Consider the following 22,143-nt stretch of genomic DNA (forward strand, 5'->3'; position numbering starts at 1 on the left):
GAACCGCGCAGAGCCCGCTCCTCCCCCGCACGCCCAGCCTGGTGTTGGATGGCCCCGAGGTGCGTGCCTTGAGGCAGGCATTTTGCAGCCTGTTCACTTGGACCCTGCGCTGCATCCTGGTCCTGGCTCCTTTCCCTTCTGCATCTGCGGACATGCTGATCATGGCTGGACGGCCTCCTCTCCCCAAATGCTGGTGGGGTCTAGCACCTTGGCATGGCTCTAAGCAGGGATCTCCTGATGCACGGAGCAGGCATGGCCAGCTAGAGGGGTGTGCTGAGAACATACTACCCCAGCAAACAGGAAGGAGACTTTACATTTTCAAAAAACCCTGCAAGGGCGTGTCCTGGCCGTCTGAGCAGGGCAGCAAAGTTCAAACATGACTAGAGAGGCCAGAACAGGCCTGCTGGGAAGGGTGCTGGGGACCAGTACTAACTACACAAGTACATCACCACTTAAATCCTGTGCTGAGAGGTACATTCACTGGTCCTGTGCTTTCATATCGTCCCTGTGATGGGCCTATTAGAAATCCCTGGGGAGATAGGGGTTGGGTGTCACTATAGTATGTTTGCATTTAGTAACTTGCTGAACTCTCTCTGAGGCTTGTAGCAGGCGTGTAATCCCCCTCTGTCCTGGGATCTGTAGTAATTCTGACTGTTTGACATGACACCACCTAGCCTGTGTGTAATCCTAGATTGTCGGAAGCACTCCTACCAGTATGTTGGTTTTGGTTTTAAGCAGGCCTGTTTCTTGCATCTGCTTTGTGTTTAGCTTTATCCTAATATTTCAAGGACTGAGTGGTTTTTTTGAGTAATAAACTCCCTAAACTGTGGGTGGGCAATAATTTTCTCAGTGGGGCCACACCATGAATTTTGGTAAGTTGTCACAGACCACATGTTTCTACTCTCTTAATGAAATTACCTCACCATCTATTGTTGAAAGACCCCATTATGCGCTTCATGCACCAGAGCAATTACACTTAGTTACCTGAATACACGTGTATCCAAAGCTTGTCTTACAGTTTGCAATATAAATTGCCTTCTAATAACACTAATGCTAAACTTTTACTTACAGCTTCTGTTCATTAGTAAAATTAAGTGTAAACGAAAAAAGGAAATTTTGTGAAGAAGAGAATCTCTAATGGGCATTAACAAGGGAGGTGAAGTCAGCTGTTATCCAGGGCAAGGTTGGGGGGATCCCGGAAAGGATGATGCCTTAGTAGGAAGGGTGGGGGTGCTAGCCTTCCCCAGCCAGTTCTTCAGTGCCTCCTGCCCTCTGGTGGCAATTTAAAGGGCCTGGTGCTCCAGCCCTTGCCATGGTAGCAGCCAAAGTAGTTTCTTCAATTGCCAAGAGTCAGGTGGGCTGGACAGAAATGTCAGACGGTCTATATTTTGCCCATCCCTGCCCTAAACCCTTGATTGAGAGAAGAGACTCAAACCAAGATTCTCGACACAGAGATGACTGGAGAGAATTATCTTAGCTATCTGAAAACATTCTGTTTACAGGCTGTCGATGTACGATTCCACCTGTTACATTGCACAAGAGATTGCTGAAAAAATCCAGGAACGTAACCGATGTCAAAGAAATGGTGAAAATTCAACTAAGGTATCCTATGTTCCTGAAAGAGCTAGTATTTGTAAACATCTCTTTTAATTTAGGTTTTCTAGTTAATTCTATAAAAATTGGGTACCTTTCTGGAAGAGAAGGCAATTCAGTATTTTTCACCCACTCAGTATACACGAAGGCCTGTCAAGATGTAAGCACATGCACAGTTTTACAGACTCAAAGGGGAAGTTAGCTTGTGGTTTATTTTGCGTTGTGTGTCGCTTCATTACCTATTCTTACTATTCTGTGTGTGTTAAATGTTAAGCAAATAAAGCGTTGGCATCCCAAAGAAATTGGCTGTGTCTAGACTGGCAAGTTTTTCCGCAAAATCATCTGCTTTTGCGGAAAAACTTGCCAGCTGTCTACACTGGTCACTTGAATTTCCGCAAAAGCACTGACGATCTCATGTAAGATTGTCAGTGCTTTTGCAGAAATACTATGCTGCTCCCGTTTGGGCAAAAGTCTTTTCCGAAAAACTTTTGCGCAAAAGGGCCAGTGTAGACAGCAGAGATTTTTTTCCCGCAAAACAGCCCTGATCGTGAAAATGGCAATCGGGGCTTTTTTGCGGAAAAGCGCGTCTAGATTGGCCACAGACGCTTTTCCGCAAAAAGCGCTTTTGCGGAAAAGCGTCCTGCCAATCTAGACGCGCTTTTCCTAAAATGCTTTTAACGGAAAACTTTTCCATTAAAAGCATTTCTGGAAAATCATGCCAGTCTAGACGTAGCCATTGAGTCAAGCTGAGTGAATGCCTTTTACTCTCCTTTCCTTGCCGGCATCATACTGCACTGCTGTTTGCGATGAGAGCCCGGCTTGTTCTTTGTGTGGCGTGAGAGCTGAGCTCCGTGTGGTGTTGACATGCGTGCCAGAGGGACGGTTCTGTGAACTGCCAATGTCCTTAGCATGCTAGTGGTCTGGCGGTTGCTTCACTTATTCAGAACAGACCTGGCCCTGCAAGATGTGTGCACCCAGCAGTATCGTTGGCAGCAGACTGGGCACCAGTGGGGGCCCGCTGAGTGTTGTGCTTTGGGGTCTGGAATTCGTGGCAGGCCTGGGCTCAGGGTGTGTGTGTGTGTGTGTGTGTGTCTGCATGCGCGGATTCTTAGCCGGAGTTAGGATGTGGGAGGCACAGGGCTAGGGGCTTGGGGTGCTAATCTGGGCAGATTCCCTGCGGTGGTGCAGGCAGGCAGGTGGGCAGCCAGGAGACTGGAGTGGGCTAGGGCTGCATCGCTCCGCTCCCACCAGCCAGTGAGTGTGGAGGAACCAATTTCCTGCTGCCACTGCTAGGCCTCCATGAGCCTCCTAAGCCATGTCGCTTGAGGGGACTTGAAGGAAGAGGGCGGAGTAGGGGGGAGGCAGAGCAGGGCTGGGGCTAGGCTGGAGGGGGATTGGCCCAGTCCTCCCCTCGGCTAAAGTTGGCATGAGGAGGTGGCTTGTTGGGGCGGCAGTCATGTGGCTGGTGCCCTGCCCTTCCTCCCCTCCTGTGTCACTCCACACTGGTCACCCTGTATATAAAGCTAGGCATGTGCATATATCTTTGCAGGATTGGACCTTCCACTTTAAGTTAACTCGAGTTCTTAAGAATGAGCAATAAGAAAACCAATGTAATTAGTTGTGTTCTTATGCTTGATTACTGTATGGATGGGCTTCAGACCCAAAAGGGGAGCTAGAAGTGGAATATGGAGGTCAGTAATTAAAGCAAAAGGGCATAACAGAAGATTGGCCAGACTGGGTCAGACCAAAGATCCATCTAGCCCAGTGTCCTGTCTGCCGACAGTGGCCAATGCCAGGTGCTCCAGAGGGGGTGACCAGAACAGGGAATCATCCAAAGCCTGTAAGCAGTTCTCTCTAATTGGTGTCTGGCGTAGGACAGTAGATTGCCCCTTGGGATGTCCTGGAAATGGAATTTTAGGGCTTTATTGAAACAGGAGACTTTGACCAGCGTAGCTGATTTCTTGTCCTTTGAAAGCACAGTCCTTGGGTTTCCTAGCCAAGTGAGGGAGGGGGAGAAACACCCTCCAAGAGAGAGCTCTCATGAAATAATAATGACAAAGAAGCTTAGGCTATGGCTACCCTACAGGTTGGGTCAATATAGTGTGTATCGCTCAGGGTGTGAATAAGCCCACCCCAAGTGATGTAAGTTACACCGACCTTCGCACAGGTGTGGACAGAGCTTGGATGGAGCACTTCATCCTCTCATTCAACATGACAGTCTGATTAAAAATGATACACTAAAAAGGGCTGCACCTGTGTTGTCTCGGTTGTCTGGTCTTGTAAGCTTTGTATCCTGTATATTATGAAAACATTCCACAGTCGGTTACAATGATTCTCTGAAGATATTTTTCCGTGTTTTGTGTGTTAATGGAGCGAGAGGAATTTGCTCTCAGAACAGTGAAAGATAAGTGTTGGCGGTGTTTGGCTGCTTTAAACAAATTTCCTGCAGTGGGATATTTGTTCTGATCACAAGAACTCACTTCGAGAAACGCCAGGCTCATCAATTGTATTTGCTGTGACTAGGGAAAGTTGTAGTAGAGAAGGTGGATTCAGGCGCCTGAGTCAATGAAGCACTTCTGGAATTGCCCAATCACCTCTGTGCTGAAACCAAGTACAGCTGGTTACAAGAATTGCCTGTCACGGGGAAGTGCATGTAGCCTTTCTTTGAGTAATCGTCCACAGTACAGTTCTTGCCTTGTAAGCAAGAGGCCCTTCTCGACCCGTGCAAGCCTGTCACTTGGGTGATTGCCGAATCTAGTTTGCAATATATGCTTTTCCTCTCGTTCGCTGAATCAAAGGGTATGTCTACACTCGTATTCTCTTTCGAGAGAGGGATGCAAATGCAACTGAGCGAAATTGCAAATGAAGCGCGGATTTGAATTTCCTGCGTTTCATTTGCATATTCGCGTTATGCTGCTATTTTGAAATAGCGCTATTTCAAAAAAAGGCTGTCTAGACGCGGTTATTTGGAAAGGAAACCCTTCTTTCGAAATAACCCTTATTCCTCCTACAACGAGGTTTACCAGTTATTTCAGAAGAAGGGTTTTCTTTCGAAATAACCGTGTTTAGACAGCGTTTCTTTTTTCGAAATAGTGCTATTTCGAAATAGTGCCATAACGTGAATATGCAAGTGAAGCGTGGGAAATTCAAATCTGCGCTTCAATTGAGATTTCGCTCTGCTGCTTTTCCATCCCTTTCTCGAAAGAAGGTGCAAGTGTAGACATACCCAAAGAGAACAGTGCTCAAGGAAAAACAAGTGGAGGAAAAATGTAGATTTTCTACAGAATAAAAGTGAAAAGGGTGAGAGAACTCCAAGGGCGCCAGAACATTGCAAGAGTGTTCACTCGCGTGGAAGAGAATAACTTTTTTATTATGTTTACAGTAAAAAAAGAGAAATCTAAGAACCTTATGCGAGCAACAAGAATATGAATTATCAGAGAGTCTAGGAGTCAAGGATGGGCAAAGATGGTAAACAAGTGTCGGGCAATAACACTAAATAGAGATGAAATCAGAGAAGAAATCCACTGGAGAAGTAGAGAGAACCACCGGGAGGGATCTCTGAACCTCTAACAGTAACCTTCACTAAAATGTAGGAGCCAGTAGGTCTCTGCCACAGAAAAAGCAGAGATCCATATTTCCCTGAAGAAGTGGAATAAAGAACTAGAAAATTAATGGACAATAGCAAAATATTCCAGCACATTGAATGAATTTATGGGCATTTGGCAGAAAAATCTCATAGCGTGAGTTCTCTAAAATAACTAGTTGCAAAATCAAGGTTGAAATCTAATTGTTTTGTAAACAAATCCCAAACAGCACTGCTTGTATGTAGCAGCACATCTGTTGTTCTCAGTGCAGGCTCCTCTCGGTGTCGGAAGGAATCCTCGCGTGATGTGCAGTGTGGTTTGTAGTGTTCTGCGGTGTCATTTGAATATGGCTGTTTGTATGACTAACCTGGTCTTTGTTTTCCCTTCAGCTTAATGTGACAATCCGGTCATTGTTGCAGAATCTCAAGGAAAAGATTGACCAGCTGAAGGACTTACTGCTTCGCTCTATATCAACACGTCAGATGTATCCATGTAAATAGTATCATGCTGTGTTTTCTAGTATCCTGGGAGTGGGTGGAAAAACAGACTCTTTTGGGAAGGAAGCTGCAGTTAACTCTCTCCTCCCGCCTCCCCTTCCCCCCAACTCTAGGAGGCCCAACTACTAAAATGTTGCCTGCAATCTTGACTTCTGACTCATTTTGTAGTGTTGGAGTGATTGTGCTGGTACAACTCCAGTGCGTGATCCGCTCTGAAACACTGGCTGCTCTGAGGCTCATTTGGAGAGACAACTGGGCTGTGTGTTTTCTTAAGCTTCTCGCAGTTCAGTTGTAAAAGAAGTTGCAGGTCGGCTGTGCTCAGGGTGTGATCCCACGGCCGTGCACGAAGCCTGTGCCCAAAATTGGAACTCCTTCCATAGATGGTATGGAGGGAAATAGGGCTGCTGGATAGCGGGCATGGCTGTCTCCATAGGGGGACTCCACAGAAATCCTGGTCAAGTACAGCACTGTTGATGTTTTCTGCTCTTTTGGCTGCAAGAGTTGGCTAGAGATAGGATGTGTAACTTCTTCCCCATTCATGTCCTGATCTACTCGCTCCTGCACGTGGCTGGAAAAGCAGCCTGATAGCATTCCTGTGAGTCTGACAATCTCTGGCACCAGTCCAGCTGACCCAAAATAGAGACACGTGGCCAAATTCAAGTGGGGGGGGAGAGGGCAGGGGGTGGAGTAAATTGGCTCTCGGTTGTCATAGAGTGGGTCACTTGTTTAGCTCCTGCTATGACCAATTAAATATCCGGCCTACATTTTCATAAATGAGTAGTGATTTTCATGGAGTGCTCTAATGCTCATAAACACTGAACACTGAGAATCTGAAAATCTGATCCATTCAGGGTGCCTCAAAGTGGTCACCCCGTGCACTTAAAGTCAACTGCCAGCTGACTCTAAATGCAGCGCTCCCTTGCAGGGCGGGGGTAGAGACCCCGTGTCTCCCTTGAAGAGCTACTACAATCCTAGTGTAATACGAGAAACAGCAAGGGTGCTCATTTGTCGCAAGGTAGGATGAAATTATCGGTCTTGAATGAAGAAGAAAAGATTTGAAATTGACAATTACCTTTACGTTCTGGAAAAAAAACTTAAACAATGAGAGGTCATGTAGCACCTTAGAGACTAGTATCGTGAGCTTTTGTGGGCACAGATGCAGGAGTGAGTTGTGCCCACGGAAGCTCAAGATACTAGCTATATATTTTTTTGTTAGTCTCTTAAGGTGCTACAGAGCCACTCGTGTGTTAATGTTTTTTCAGATACAGATTAACACAGCTAACCCTCTGAGACTTTACTTTCTGGAACATTCTCCTAACATCATTCAAAAGTCTGGTACTTGTTGAAGTCCTACTAAGCTCTTGGCTGTATTGACAGTGAGATTCACAAGTTATTTATGCTTTGTGTTCAAAATGTTTTACCTTTTTTATCTTGACATCATTGGCTTCTCCTTGTTCCTTAATTCTCAGGGAGTAATTGCTAGTGCCAGATTGTCCTTCTGTTTTTTTTGTGTGCCTCTGTGTTGTCCAGTCTGTCTGTTTCATGTCTCCCGTGTGCTCATAGCCAGGAGCCATTTGAAGGCACCTTACTTGCAAGCTGGTTTATGATGGTCATGAAAGTGATCCATTGGCCTTGGGCGTATTGGACCCTCGTATTCACATTTGATTCGGGAGTGTAGGATTTGAGATGTGTATTTAGCCGCAACAAGCCAGCAGTTTTCATTGGAACTTGAACTTTGAGAATGTTGCACTGAATGCAGGGATACGAGTATCCTTCCATTTGAGAATATCACTTGGGAGCAGATACATGGCACTGCTATGTAAGAAAGCAAATAGGAATCATTCTGCTCAAATTACAACTCAAATTACAAGCCATGCACCTGCTCAAATTACAACTCTGCTTCGAGAGAGGGCACTAAGCCCCCTTAAAATGGGTGTCACTGAGTTGATAAAATTTAAAAAATTGAAGCGCAGCAGCATTCTCAGAAATGTTACATTCTAAGGCTATGAATTAATTGAGTCATTTTCTTCAAAAGCAGCAAGTCCTCCTTCAGCTGCTACTGGGGAGCGCGAGTGCTATAATTCTGTAAATGGAAGCATCCTTTAAATAACGTCTTTTGCTGACCAGCTAGTGAGCTAGGGAGGGACTAGGGTCTGTATCATCACCTGGTAAAATAGTCAACATACTGAGAGCTTTGCTGAATCAAACTGACCAACTGGATGGGGTTGGTGGGTTGGTGGTGGTGATTTTGTAGTAGCACTTAAAATGTGCTATGTACTGGGCAGGTGTAGGAAGACTCATTCTTTGTTCTGTTAAACTTAAACTCTCTACGTCTTGTTTTTGCATGCGGACTAAATTGTAGAACAAATCATATGCTTAGTGATTTTTGATTTTTTTGGGGGGCATTTACTGCTCTCAATTTTTACATTAATTCAGTGTGCAAAAAAACCCAAACTCCCCCCTGTCCCCGTCAGTTTGTGCTCTCTGGATCACTTTCTCAAGGCAAATCATGATTTCTTCTTTCTTTAAGGTATTGTAAATTGCAGAAATGGGTTTATGCTAGAGGCCTTTTGGTAAAGTGGCGGTGACCCCCTGTGTTTTATAGTTAAGTTGTGAAGACGATGCTATACTAATTTATGCCTCTTGCTTTTAAAAGCCATGCAGCCCGACTGTCTTATCAATGAAGAGTGTTTATAAATCTTTGTCAAGTGAAAAGGGGTGTGCTTTTAGGGCGATGTCTACTTTAATCTCTTGCTCTTTACAAATACTTTTTTCCTGACTGGCTTCGATATTGCACTAAGAGGTGACTTATGAGAGCGATGCTTTTAACGTTGGAAATATAACTTTTAAATATGCTTTTATTTCTGAGATTGGCCCTTAACCTGCCTCTAGAACGCAGCTGGAGGGGGACAGAAGGCAAAACTTAGTGGATGACCTTCTCACGCGGCAGAGACAACTTCAAGCATCTTATAAGAATGATGGCACAGAGCCGGATGTGATAAGGTACGATACCTCAGTTTAAAGGAGCAGCGTGATGGGGTGTGTGTTTTGAATGTGTCTCTGAAGACAGCACAGTAAAAGCTTTTCTTGCTTTCATTTTTATTTACATGTAGCTAATTTCAGCTTTGCCATTTGATGGGAAGTGTGATTTTAATATCTACATGACTACAACTCCACTGCACACATGCATTGTTTAGTGTCAGTATAATAGTTGCCAGCTTGGTGTGTGGGAAGGACAAAGGGTTAATTGTCTTTAAGGAGGAGATGGGCTATGTCTGTTAGGTCTTTTCTCTCTCTCATTTTGTGATCTAGTAGAGTCTATGCCAGTCTCTTAAACGAGCGGCACAAACTGGATTTAGTTTAACGAACGGTGCTAAGATTGATTGAACGTTAGGTTTAACCCTCAACAGCTCCCCATATTTTTGTGAGAAGTGGAAGGTGCGGCTGCCGGGAGCAGATTCCGGCTGTTCTGTACCCCTGGCAAACGGTCTGTAGGGCAGCGTAAGTGTGATTATGAATCTGTGCAGTGTTACCTGCTGTGGCATACTTGCCTGGAGAAGCTCCCCGAAGGAATAGCTCTGATCTGGAGACCCTTCTTTGAGAGACCGGGTGGGTGAGGTCACATACTTGCTTTCAAGTTGCCACAGAGCTCTTCTTTGTCACTATAGCCTGATCTCCTGGCTGCTACGTTGACTTCAAACGCGCTGTTATCATTATGCCATTATACGGAAGCACTAGGTTCCTCCTTGAATTATTGGCATGACACCATATTTCGATTCCTTCGCAGACAGGAGGAATACCAGCCCCTCAGTAGCCAGGTGGGCAAGGGGGTGCTGGCTCTGCTCCCAGGGACGTGGCTTCATTGCCCAGCAAAGCCGCCTCCTCGGGCACCACAGCGGCCCTGCTCCCAGAGAGGCGTCGCTTTGGGCTCATTATACTGCAGAGCCCGCAGCGTGGGTAGCGGGTAACCACTGAACTTTTGAGCAGTTACACAGTTAACCTGTGACGTGGTTTTTAACCTCCCTAGTTCAGATCATAGAAATAAGGAAAATATGGTTAATTAGGTACAAGGTGCAGGAAATAACTGGTTACTGAGACAGTTCTCAGAGCACCCAGGACTGTGAGTCACCTTGTTACCTCCTGTTTCCAGTGGGAAGGAGTCTGTTGACTTGTCTCTGGGGATCTGCTGCCTGACACCCCTGGATTCCCACTTCTGGGCTGTGCCAGTCCTAAGTCTATCTTCCAGGTTAGCAGTGAGACATGCCAACCCTAGATCCCTTTGCATTATTCCCTTGGGATATCCAGCCCCTGTCACGGCTGACTCTCAGCATTTACCCATCCTCTGCAGTGTGTCCCAGCTTGCCAGTTTTATTTCAGACCTCCGCTCTTGGGGCCACACGGCACTTGGGAGTGCTTACTCTATTATAAGCGTATTGAGGGAAGATCAGAGACTTGCCTAGAAATGAGCGAAAGTGATGACAGCAATACAACCCGCAGCAATACCTCCCTAATTTCATCCAAAAGGAAACTATAAATGTGGACTTGGCCTTTTGCTTACCAATGGTTATCTTTATTAGCTAATAAAGTAACACTCTCCCCAGAGATCAGTCCAGTGTGGAGCTGGCTCATTTCACAAGAACAAGGATCCAAACATCACTGGAAGCCCCCTGCTCCTTAAGGGGATTCCTCGGGATGCAGAGTCCCCTTCCCTATACTGCTATCCTGGAACACTCTTCTGTCCATATTCCTAGCCTGGGGATCTCCTGCCTGCTGTCACGGTCCTTTCCACTTCCAAAGGGTTTGCTCACTTGCACGTGTCCCGGATGATTTTGCACTGACTGTTCTGGGATGAGGCAAGGGTAGACTATTCACGGCTTCCAAGGCCAGAAGGGACAAATATGATCGTCTAGTCTGATCTCTTGTATAACGCAGGCCAGAGAACTGCCCTCCAATAATTCCCAGAGCAGAGCTTTTAGCAAAACATCCAGTCGTGATTTAAACATTCTGTGATGGAGACTCCGCCATGAACTTGGGCCGGTTGTTCCAATAGTTCATTGTACATCTGTTTACAAATGTACATCTTATTTCTTTGGACTTTGTCTAGCTTCACGTTTCAGTCATTGGCTCATGTCAGACCTTTCTCTGCTTGATAGAAGAACCCACTATCCAATATTTATTCCCCATGTAGCTATTTACAGATTGCAGTCAAACTACTTGCTAACCTTCTCTTTGTTGAGCTACATAGATGGAGCTTCTTGTGCATATCACCACAAGGCCAGTTGTCTATTCCTTCGATCACTCTTGTGGCTCTTTGTGACGTAGTGGGGGTACCTGGCTGGTTTCTATGCTGCTGGCTCTGGGGTAACCCCCACTGGATGCCATGGGTACCATGACCCAGCAAAACAGGATGAGTCACTATGCAAACCAGTATGGCCAGACACCCCCCATGGAGAGGAACAAAGGAAGGTGGAAGGCTGCCCTGGCTGGGGGGCAGGGCTGGAAGAGAGGGAGTTAGTTGCTGGCTGGAAGCATGGAAGAGACAGCCTAGGGAAAGGGGCTGGAGTTTAGGGGCCCAGTCTCCCCCATCTCAAGGGGGCCTGAGGCATCCTAGCCCAGCTCTGTGACCAGACTACATCTGTGCTGTGCTGTAACCTGGAGAGGCAATAAACTTCCTCTATTCCACCGGCTGGTGCAGTCTGTTTGTGCCATTTCGGGGTGCAGGAGACGGGGGACCCCCAACGCGCCGTCACACTCTTCTATGAACCTCCCCAGTGTATCAGCATCCTTCTTAAATGGTGGACATCAGAGCTGGACACAGGATTCCAGCAGTGCCAAATCCAGAGAGAACACAACCTCCCTGCTCCTATTTGAGATTCTCTTGTTTATGAATGAGAGGTGCCTTCGCTCCTTGTGACGCTGTTGTGAAAGGAGCTCATATTTGCCTTACTCTAGAAACTTGCTTTATCTGGCTGAGGAGCGATGGGTGACAGCTCTCTCTTGCTTGAGAGCATCATCCCTGGAAAACAATAGGCCTGGTGACTAGTTTTACTCCAAGTTCATAACGATTGCTTTTGATATATACATTGTTCTGTGCATACAGCTGTCAGTGATTGAATCTTGTCAGCTTTCGGTGGATTCCTTACGTGTTGCTCTGTGGCTAAATATGCCATCAGAAAGACTTGGTGTAGTGGCTTTGTCATGTCTGTGGTGAGAATTGTTCCCAAGGAATGGGGCCACGGAACTGCTGTATCACACGCAAGAAGAGGAAGACTTTGACGATAGGGGTCCAGCCACTAATCCTGACAGGGCCAGAATCGGGTTCAGCCCTTCGCTGCCTCATCTGGCTTTAGCTAAGGTCCGGTGATGACATCACTTGTTGATTATAGTGTATTAAAAGACAGGCTTTTAGGGGTTTACTCTGCCATCCTGGCATGGAAAAGGATCTTCCAAGATCTGATTATAAGCATTTGACCAATGATTACAACTGTATTGTTGCTAGTATATAAAGTTTGTGTGTGTTAGTGTGTAATTGAATACTTGTGTAACTGCATCACATTTTAGCAGTTACGTGACTACGGGATAGTCCCCGGGGTAGGGGCCAGCAGCCAGTGCACTCCTGGCCCAATTCTCTGGGAACCCCCAGCCACCTCGCGCAGCTGCCACTGTATCAGAAGGAGCAGCGCCGAATGGCAGGTGGGGGCCAGTCTGCGAGAGGAACCAGTTTAAAAACCAGTTTCCCATGCAGACCATCTCCACCTGCTGACCCGTGCTACTGCTGCCGCCTCTGATACAGAGGCACCAGTGCAGGGCTGCAGCAGGCCCTGTCCATGGGGGCCTGAACTTCCTGTGGACAGAGGCTGCGCTGATATCCACAGAGCCGCCCCTGCCTCTCCTGCCCCGCAGCACAGTGAAACCGGTGCTTGTGGGAAGCTGGCTTAAGACAGCTCTTTGTGGGCACCAGCTCCTGCTTTCCCCCCTCTCCCTCCTGCTGCCTCTCATACCACAACAGCAAGGGAGGGGAGTGCATGTAGTCAACAGGATTGACTGATAAGCCCGGGCTTATTGGTTAATCGTGTAGTCGGCTACACATTGGCGTCCCTAGTGTTTATACGCTTGTATTAAAGAAACCGAGCCATGGCAAACCTTAGTAAAACTCTTTCCCTAAGAGGCACGTTGCAGCCTACAGCGCTGCAGCCTGCTATGTAGCAGAGGCTGTTCCTGTTCTCTTGTTCCCCAGCGTGGCGTTTTGAAAGAGAAAATGAAACCTTGTCAATGCAACGTGGATTGCAGACAGTAAAACCGTGGGCTCGTGTCTAATCCGTTCATTGTGTTCTGGGCTTAGCCTTGTCCAGAGTCTGGATTTTATGTTGAGAGCAGAGTTAGCTGCAACGTGTAAAATCACAGGTATGCAGAGGTTTCCCTGTGGGCCAGGGGTGGCAAAAGGGCCTCTGCGGGCTGGATCTAGCCTGCCAAGTGGCTTGATCCGGCCCGTGGAGGCCCTGCTGCTCCCCTGCCCTTAAGGCCAATTAGGGGTTGGGGGCGGGGGAGCGCACAAACTTCCTCCTGCCCCGGCGGGACCATGCAGCACTTAAAAGCGCCAGGGGCTCCTCGCAGGGTGGGAGGAGACGTCACATGCTCCCCTGCCCTGATTGGCCTGGGCGCCGGGGGGAATGCGCAAAAGTTTCCTCTGCCCTCTCCCTGCCCTGCGAGGAGCGCGCGGCACTTCAACGTGCCATATGCTCGTGCAGGGTGGGGGCAGGGCGAAGGAAGCTTGGCATAGCTCCCCATGGCGCTTAGTGGCCTGGGGGTGGGAGAGCATGCGAAGCCTCTTCCCGCCCTGCCGGGACATAGGTGCCTAGTGGGGGGGGGGGGGCAAAGGGGCTCCCCCATCCCCAGACCAATCGTGGTCTGTTGGTGGAGTAGCCCAGAAGCATCTTAGCCCCGCCCCTTACGGTTTAAACCCCGCCCCTTCCGGGGCGGCCCCGGGGCCACTTCAAAACGTTTTGAAGTGGCCCCCAGCCAGAAGTGATTGCCCACCCCTGCTATGGACTGATTATCCGTGAAGCCTCCTGTGCGCTTCCTTGTTCTGGTTTGATACATAAATTAACCTGCGCTGCTGAAATGTGGTCTTTGAAAAAACAAGAAAACCCTCCGCTCCTTTAGGCCAGTGTTTGCCACGCTGCCGACGCTCAGGGAACAGAGGATGAGGACATTGTAGGGATGACCCCAAAGCTGCAGTGACATCAGTGATGCTGAGGTACAAACAAGGAAATAAACACAATTCCATGTCAATTTCAAATTCCTTTAGAAACAGGGCTTGGCAGCTGTGGCAGTTTTTGGTAGATCTCACCCTGTTAAGTTAAAGGGAACACTGTGGGTCAGGGATTGTAGGTAATTTCATAGGGGAGGGCTTCTCCAGGAGCCAAGAGCAGCGGAGGGGGATTAGGAGCATTCACTGAGATGGTGACACTTCCAGGAAAGTGGCACCATCTGGCGAGTCTGAGCTGTTGTAGTTCAAACCTGATTAGCCAGCGTGGGACAGACAAAAGACTCCTGGATAAGTAGCTGAGTTGAAATGGATTCAGGGCCTGCTTTCTGATCCAGTAAACGGGCAGGGAGGGCCCTATTCCCTGGGGAAAGATTGGAAAGACTGACACCTACGTGACCCCAAAGTTGAGGTTGGGGCGACCTCTGTAAGCTTTTGCTGTATGTGTAGGTTTTGATTATTTTTAATAGTGCTTCTGCCTTAAGAGCAAATGTGCTTGCTTACAAACAGCTGCGTGGTAACTTAACTGTGAGCCAATGTCCTTTGTCCTGCCTCTGGGGAGAAAGTGTACTGCAGACACGGGTCCGGTGCAGGCTGGCTTGCGAGGCTGATCACGGTGAAGCTGGGGAAACCCCAGTCAAGAGGGGAGAACCGGTGTGGTTGCTCCCAGGAGAGTGAATACAGGCACAAGTGCCCTGACCTGTGACACACATGGTGACAGTGGTGCGAACCGCAGTTAGTCTTGTTGGCAATTCTAAAAGAGAGGCTGGGACTGATTTAGGGGTGTAATAGGGTAGTCGATTAACCAGCAATCAAAGGCATATCGGTTAATGCTATTGACTACACGCTTTTCCCTCCCTTCCATCCCCTCCCTCTTGCCAGTACATTTTGTAGCAGGCTGGCCAGCAGCCCAGCTCAGTCCTGGCTTGCAACAGGTCTGGGACCTACCCCTGCTGTGGCTCTGCATTTGAAGGGTATTAGGAGCTGAGAGGGCAGGCAGCCCGACTCAGTTCCAGCTCACACCGGGTCCGGCAGTTATGTGCACCCTCCCGGGCAGGGGATGCTGCCGTCCCATCTGCTGCAGCAGCACAGGGCGACAGGCAGCTGGTCCGCGAGGGGAGCGCCCGCCTGGCACTCTGCTCCTCTCTGATACAGAGGCAGCAATGCGGAGTGGCAGAGGGATCTGCTGCTACCCCTCCCCCCCACCCGGAACTATCGACTAGTCAACTAACTGATAAGAATTCATGAGGTTACGTGACTGTTCAATTAACCGATATTTAACATCCCTGGGACTGACGGGTAAACATCTCTGTTCCTTGCCGGTAAGCTAACAACTTGATTGGCAGGCGGTTTCTCCAGAAGCATTGCGCTGGGTTTCCTTTTACCTGCCTATTTCAGAGTTTGGCAGACCAGACTTTCCTCTGTCTGAAAGCTAGCCTGGCCCCCCTCATAACACCGAGCTGCACGTGGCGCGTAAGATCGAGCTGTGACTCTGTTTTGGGGTCTGTTTTATCTACCTCTTCCCTAATGTGACAGCCCACGTTTTCAGAGCCCTTTCTTTTTTGTTTTTTTCTTTTTTCAACAGCCGCTCCCATCATTAACCTTCTTGCCCCAGTGATCACCTATTTATCGTCCCAATGGCATGTAATTGTGAAGGTTTTACCCAAATTAATCTCCGTTTATATTTGGTCACCATTCAGTGAGCTTGTAGCCTTTGAAAACTGCTGTAATGCTGTTTCACATTGTGTAGTACAGTGGCCTTAATGCTCTTAATTTTTATTCTAAGTGACAGCTTGGGCCAGAATGCAGAAGAGGGCATTACATTATTTAGTATAGCATTCGTTTACCTTCCGGCGTTGTCAGCCTTAATTAGGATGCAACTAGAATTTTCCAGAGGAGAGATGGTGCTATTTACATGACTCTTTGAATGGCATGCAGAGAGCTCATTTTCTCTCCACTTAAACCTTATTTTCGTTGCCTTTCAATGGGTCCATGTCTCCACCGTGACTTCTCCTTGTAGAGTGATCTGTGCAAGTTCCTACGCACACCAGTGTTAAGTGAGCAGACATTGAGGTTGTCATCAGACAAGACTCTCCCCAACATTAGTACGCAGGAAGTGAATTCTGTCTGCTGCTGAACTGCAGAGGGATTTTAGTGAGGCAGAGTATTTACCCAAGCTGGAGTTTGTCCAAAGCACAGGGCTTTTACCCATGTTATTGCAAAATGTACCATAAGGTCTGTTTTTATGGCCACAAGGGGACAGGATGGCAGCTGTGTTTGTATTTTCAGTGAAGAGCAAATCAGAAGAGTAGGGCTTAAAACACATGGAGAAAAATAAGTCAAAGAATTGCCTTTTTAGTAGGGGATGTTAAAATGCCTTTAATCAAGTAAATATTCATGCAGAGGGGCAGGTGGCTCTTTGGGAGCTGGTGTGAACGGGGAGCGGTGTTTTAAGCCGGATCCCTGCATGCACCAGCTACCGCCAGCCCTCTTTTCCCTCCCACCCCTACCTCCAGGCCTGTGCTGCTGCCTCTGATATGAGGGGCAGGGGGGAGGCAGGCAGCTGCCCAGGAGCCAAACATGCTCTTGGTGGATGTTTTCAAATTTCCCATTTTACCTGAGATCCTTGGAAGAAGAAGGTTCTGCAGAAGGACAGAAGATGCAGAAAGGAGGTTCCAATTTTGCACTTGATGTTAATATGCTGGGTTAAACAAAATATGATTGACTCCCTGGGGAAGGATTATCATTGTATGTACTTTAGTACTTGTCCCCACAGGAAAGTTGTACAGTAACTGTACGAGTTAGGGTGTGACATTACAGCATAACTCCTGTGAGGAGACATTTACTGCAGTGTAAAAGGGCCTTTTTTGTTTGATTTGAGTGGTGCTTAAGCTAAAGCAATCACTTCTTCTGTCCACGTGGGGAGTTCTATTGCGATAACTACATGTGCTTAATTGGCAAAACTCTGTCTAGATGAGCCTGTAGTGGCCAACCTTTTGTCTTTTGTGATAGTGGAAATAGAGTGGTTCCCCCCCCCCCCCAATACCTTCCAAGCATCGGCCTTAGAACCTGTTTAGGATGTGTAGGGAGGGGAAGCTATTGGAACCCCTGCGGTGATGTCAGGGAGGCCCAGAAAAGAGGGAATTGTCCACTGGGTAACTCCTGGAGTATCTCCCCATTACTGAAAAGCCATTCCTTACAGCTTAGTTTTTATGGGCCAACCTCCGCTGCGTCCTGTGAGACTGCGTCACAGCCTGATCAGTCTCCCTGTCAGAAGTATTATAGCAGCGTTTCTTAAACTTAAGACCAAAGAACACCAAGCAATTTTTTTATGAGGAACACAGAGTTTTTGATTGGGAGGGGGAACCCCACGCACCTTTTTAATTATCTTTTGAAAAGTGGAACATCTTTTCTAATCTAAGTATCCCAAACAGAACCTGTCAATCGCTATCCATTAAATAAAAAAATGTTGTCCGACAAAGAAGGAACATTGTATCTGGCCCCCCTCAGCTGTCCTGGGTAACAAGGAAGGGCTGATGGCAGTGGTGCAAAGACCGGGTCGGGGTGGCAGCTTTAGGGCAGTTCTCTCCCCTGGTAGGCAGGATCCCCAGACCAGCAGTGGAGACAGCCAATCGGAGCTGGCCCAGCTGCTGGCCCTGCAGTGCTCCTCCCCTCTGGCAAGGGGTGCAACCAAGGTGCGGAGCTTTCCCAGGTGGTTGCAAGCCAGGCGCAGAAGCACGTGAAGAGGAACGTGGATAGCCCTGCCTCATTTCCAGACACGCCACCGCTGTGGCACCACTCGCTCACCTCTTCCACCCTTCGCACCACCCGCTGCGTCTCAGCAGCTCTAGCGGCCGTTCTTTTTCCTCAAACGGTTGCGGCACACCTGTGAGTTCTCCGTGGAACACAGTTTAAGAAACAAGGTATTATAGGCTACTGGACGTCAGAAGTGGCTTTCTCATTGGTGTGTTAGATGAAAGATTGCTTGTGGCCACATGCACACAACAAAGCTTGAGATGCCAAGTAACTTGTAACTTGGGGGGGTTATAAATTCCGTATCGCCATTGCTCACCCTCAGAGAGGCAGAACAAAGGAGGACCTGGAAATGATTGAAGATATTGCAGTTCTTTTGCTGTGGAAAGGAACTGGCTTGTTTTTCAAGACCACGTTTACTTCAGTTACATCTGGTTTTTCCTTATTCACGTTGCCAACACAGTTTGCCATATTCACGCTCTAGGCTTCTCGTGAAAGTCCGTGGGCTTTGGAGTAGGCCATTTATCTTTAGGTCAGTCCGGGTGGGATAGTAGGAGCTGTGTTCTATCATGGGGAGCTTGGGTTTGAGACGCAGGCTCGTCCTTTGCTCCTGTGCTGGTGGAGCTGGGAAGCACACAGCTCCTGTGACAGACAGCCCCTGTGACTCTGCAGCGTCAGGAGCCTTTTGGGCGCAGCTCGTCTCCCCTGGCGCGGACCTGATGGGGTGTAAAAGTACAGAGTGGTGGTGGTGGTGGTGGTATATCGCCCACGCTTGAAGGAGTCCTCCACGGCAATGTGTTGTCTTTACACTTTAAATTCATAACTGCTGTCCTGGTCGTGAGAAGCTACCTGAAATGTGGATGCATAAACTAGCCTGGCATGTGGTGTGTATAAATGAGACCCCAGTGCACCCACATTCAGCATGAATCTGTGAATCCAAGCTGAAGTGCTCTAGACACACCGTCTGTCTCTGCAGTATCTTCAAGGGGATGTTGAATTCATCACCAGCCCGTTGGCATCTGACCCAGGTTTTCTTTAATGTTCAGTCTTGCTGATCATTCTTCTAAAGCTGGTAAGCCGTGATGTGTGGCCTCCGTCTAAAGTAAGCCCTGGTTGACTAATCTAAGTTACTTGGGAAGTTTTATAAGAATTATCAGTGAAACAATGCCTTTGGCAAGATAAGCCCCTACTTGTTAAGCAATGACACAGCCTCCTGATTTTAACTCCCCTTATCTTTTATATTTGAGCGCTTTGCTAAGCCTTATAATTAGTTAAATCTGCTCCTATAATCAAAAGCTATCTGCACACTCCACTGCTCTGTGACGATTTCAAAGATTTAAGTGATTAACTTGGCGGAGGCAGTGGGTGGCTAATTGGATAAGCTTTAATCTTCACACCACCAAAGTGAAACAGGGTAAGATCGGAGGAAGTAGGAAGTTATGTGGTACTGTGTAGGAAGGTAGTTACCAAACATGTCAAAAAGATTATTGTAACAAGCCTACCAGTTGTCATGGCCAAAACTTGACGAAGAAGGTGGATTATTAGAAGAGAGACAGTGCCACAAATTGTTCCAAATGTGCTTGCACTAACTTTTCAAAATGGCAAATATATCTGCATTCTTCCTTGCCAGAGCAGAGAGATTTACATCCTCTTCTGACTGTACCCTGACAGTCTCAGATTAAATGCCATCACCTTTTCGTTATTGTGTGTGTCCTTTCTTTGAACTACCAAGCAGAGCTGTTTGTAAATGTCTTTAGGTTTTCTAAAGTGTGGTGCTTTTATTTTGTTGGCATCTTCAAAAATGGCAGCAGCAGTTGAGGGTGATGTGATTTATAGGGGGTACTTAGATTTCATCATTACATTTTGGGGGTTAATCCAGAATAATTTGTCATGGCTGATGTATCCCTGTGAAATAAAACTTGCTTCACAGCTATGTCATTAAATACACATACATGCCTTTGGAGACTTAAAAGCTGAAGTACAGGGATAATCCACACCACCAACCGTTTAACACGCGTGAAAGCAAGCCAGTGATTACAGCCATAAACCAGTCTGGTTTCTGCTCTGCAGTTCCCAGAATGGTCAGTCCTGTGAAGTATCACAAAACCGAATAAGCACGTCTTAGTCCTGGATGAGCAGGATTCATTATCGAATTCTGGCAAATTCTTTACTGTCCACAAAAGATAGTGAGCTAAATACTGAATCTTTTTATAAGTGAGAGCAGATGTTACGTATGTTCTCAAGTTTAATTTGGATAGAGGATGTTCTATGGAATATATAGTATGACAGATAAATGAAAAGAATATGTGCGTGTGTACGCTTGATTTATAGGGAGCTAGGAATTCACATTGAGAAGGGATGTTAAAATATTTTACGGCAGTGGTGGTTCCATGCATAGCCAGTAGATGTCTCTAGTTGACTATGAATCCTCTTCCAGTGGCTAAACACCATTCCTGAATTTTTGATTAAATGAAGGACCTTTCTGCAAATTTCTGTGGCAGAACGCTTCACTGACACCAGACAGCTCACTTTGGTTGCTTTCTCTGATGTTTTGCTCAGTTAATTTGTTTTGTGTTTGATTTATAAAAGCCACAAAATCTGTGCAGGCATGAAAGTTTGAACTGTACATTGTTCATTTCGAAGTTGTAAAGTGTTCAAATTGAGAGCGACACTTGGAACACCTCATGAGGCTTTGGGGTGGGGATGTTGGGTAGAGTAATAGTTAGGAAATGTCCTGACTGTTTCTTCATTTTAGCTTAGTGTTCTGTTGATGAAGGTGCAGGAAGGGTCTCTGTTGAGGTCTTAGTTCTGCAATCTGCACACACCACAGTTGCTTCTGATTTAAACTGGGATTTTTGGGTGCAGAAGGACTGCAAACTGTACCATGTACGTCGTTCATATCATTCAACCAGTGTGTGGTTGGAAGTGGGGGATCTCGAAATCCATCGTCATTGAGAACATATTTAAGTGGAGATACTTTTCGGTATTTTACTGCCTGAATATATATAGCTTAACCAAAAAGGCACCCTACAAAATTGATTTCCATTGTAACCAGGGAAAACCCGTAATGCTACAGCTAAGTGTTATTAGTCATTCTTTTTCTTTGGGCTGTGCCCACGAAAACTCATGATACCATCTACATGTTTTGTTAGTCTAGAAAGTGCTATCAGACCATTTGTTGTCTTATTCCAAATAAGTGTGGGATTCTGACTTCTTGAGTCCACGTTCTTCAAATCAAAAAATGCAGAGAAGTAACTGACGTCCTTCTCCACCGTTGCTTTTTTGAAATGCTGAAAGTTAGCATCCGTTCTTCAGAGTTCAGGGAATTAGTATACTTGTCTAATTGTACTAGTTGGACTAGTGGACTGAGCCATTGTAGTGTTAGGGGTATACATACCATTAGTAGCACTTGAGTCTTAAAACTCTGCAATTTGATTGAAAAATAAAAATATTTATTCTTTATGTGAAAAAGGGAATAGATAAATCTATATTTCATTATGTAACAGTAGTCCAAGAATTATGTTTTGTCCTTATTATCAGTGTAGCTAAATGCATATACAGTAATACTCAGTGTCCTATAGATACATGGTGACATAACTGCTAGAAAATCATAATCTCGGCTCCATTTTCTTCAGGAGCTGTAATAGCTCAGAAATTGTTCTCTGGCTAGTGTATTTAGGGGAATTGCACACAGCATGGCAAGTGCATGTCTTGCAGCTGTGTAATTGCAAGCCAGTTGCTTGGGAAACAAACTGTAAAGGAAAGAGGTTTTATTTAGAGGAATTATTTAAAAATTTTTTTTTCCAGATCTAGCCTAATGGCAGGAGGGATGACCCGAGGTGTGATCAACCCATGGCTACTGGAAGAGACAGAAGAAACCAGTAGGCTTGGTTTTGATGAGCTCAAGCAGCATCAACAGAGAATCATTCAAGGTATAAGCCTCTCTTTATTTTTTATGTAATCTGGGTTAGATCTTAGAGTATTAAAAATCCATTGTAATTTTGACTAGATATTTTGTGTGATCTCAGAAGCTTAGTCTCAGAGGGATAGTTTTGGGTTTCTTGCTCCAAAATCCTGGTGTTCTGTGGCAAAAAAACTTTCTTGCATTGGCCTTCCCCTTCAACCACTGCTACTTTCACATGGTTTTATAAGAATTTCAGGTTAAGTCAATGAGAGCAAAATATGACTTGATAGTATCCTCTTAAAACCAGCTTCTTCTCCACTTGCCCAGCCAAGCAATCTATTTTTCATACATATTTTCATGGAGGTAAATGGTGAGGAGAGTTGGTCTGGGCATGACATGTTTGCAAGGTTTCTTTGAAGTCAGACACATTACCCTGAGATTGCTTGTGTACATGTTGTAGGCTGTGGTATGTGTGTGCATCATAACCTAACAGTCCCAAAGGGCAAAGTTGAGTGTAGCTGCAGTGGGAGAAGAGTTGTGTTGTAA

General features: G+C 46.5%; 1 protein-coding gene across 1 annotated transcript in view; it reads left to right on the plus strand.

The window, feature by feature from the left end:
• STX8 (syntaxin 8) overlaps positions 1-22,143 on the plus strand; it is a 135,523-nt gene that overhangs the window by 615 nt on the left and 112,765 nt on the right. Inside the window, exons 2-5 of the mRNA XM_075903484.2 lie at positions 1,503-1,602; positions 5,567-5,661; positions 8,567-8,677; positions 21,501-21,625. Of these exons, the coding sequence (XP_075759599.1) occupies positions 1,503-1,602; positions 5,567-5,661; positions 8,567-8,677; positions 21,501-21,625 (431 nt within the window). The remainder of the gene's footprint in view (positions 1-1,502; positions 1,603-5,566; positions 5,662-8,566; positions 8,678-21,500; positions 21,626-22,143) is intronic.

The sequence above is a fragment of the Pelodiscus sinensis genome, chromosome 20, assembly GCF_052426305.1.
Source record: "Pelodiscus sinensis isolate ZL-2025 chromosome 20, ASM5242630v1, whole genome shotgun sequence".
In the NCBI taxonomy this organism is placed as follows: domain Eukaryota; kingdom Metazoa; phylum Chordata; order Testudines; family Trionychidae; genus Pelodiscus; species Pelodiscus sinensis.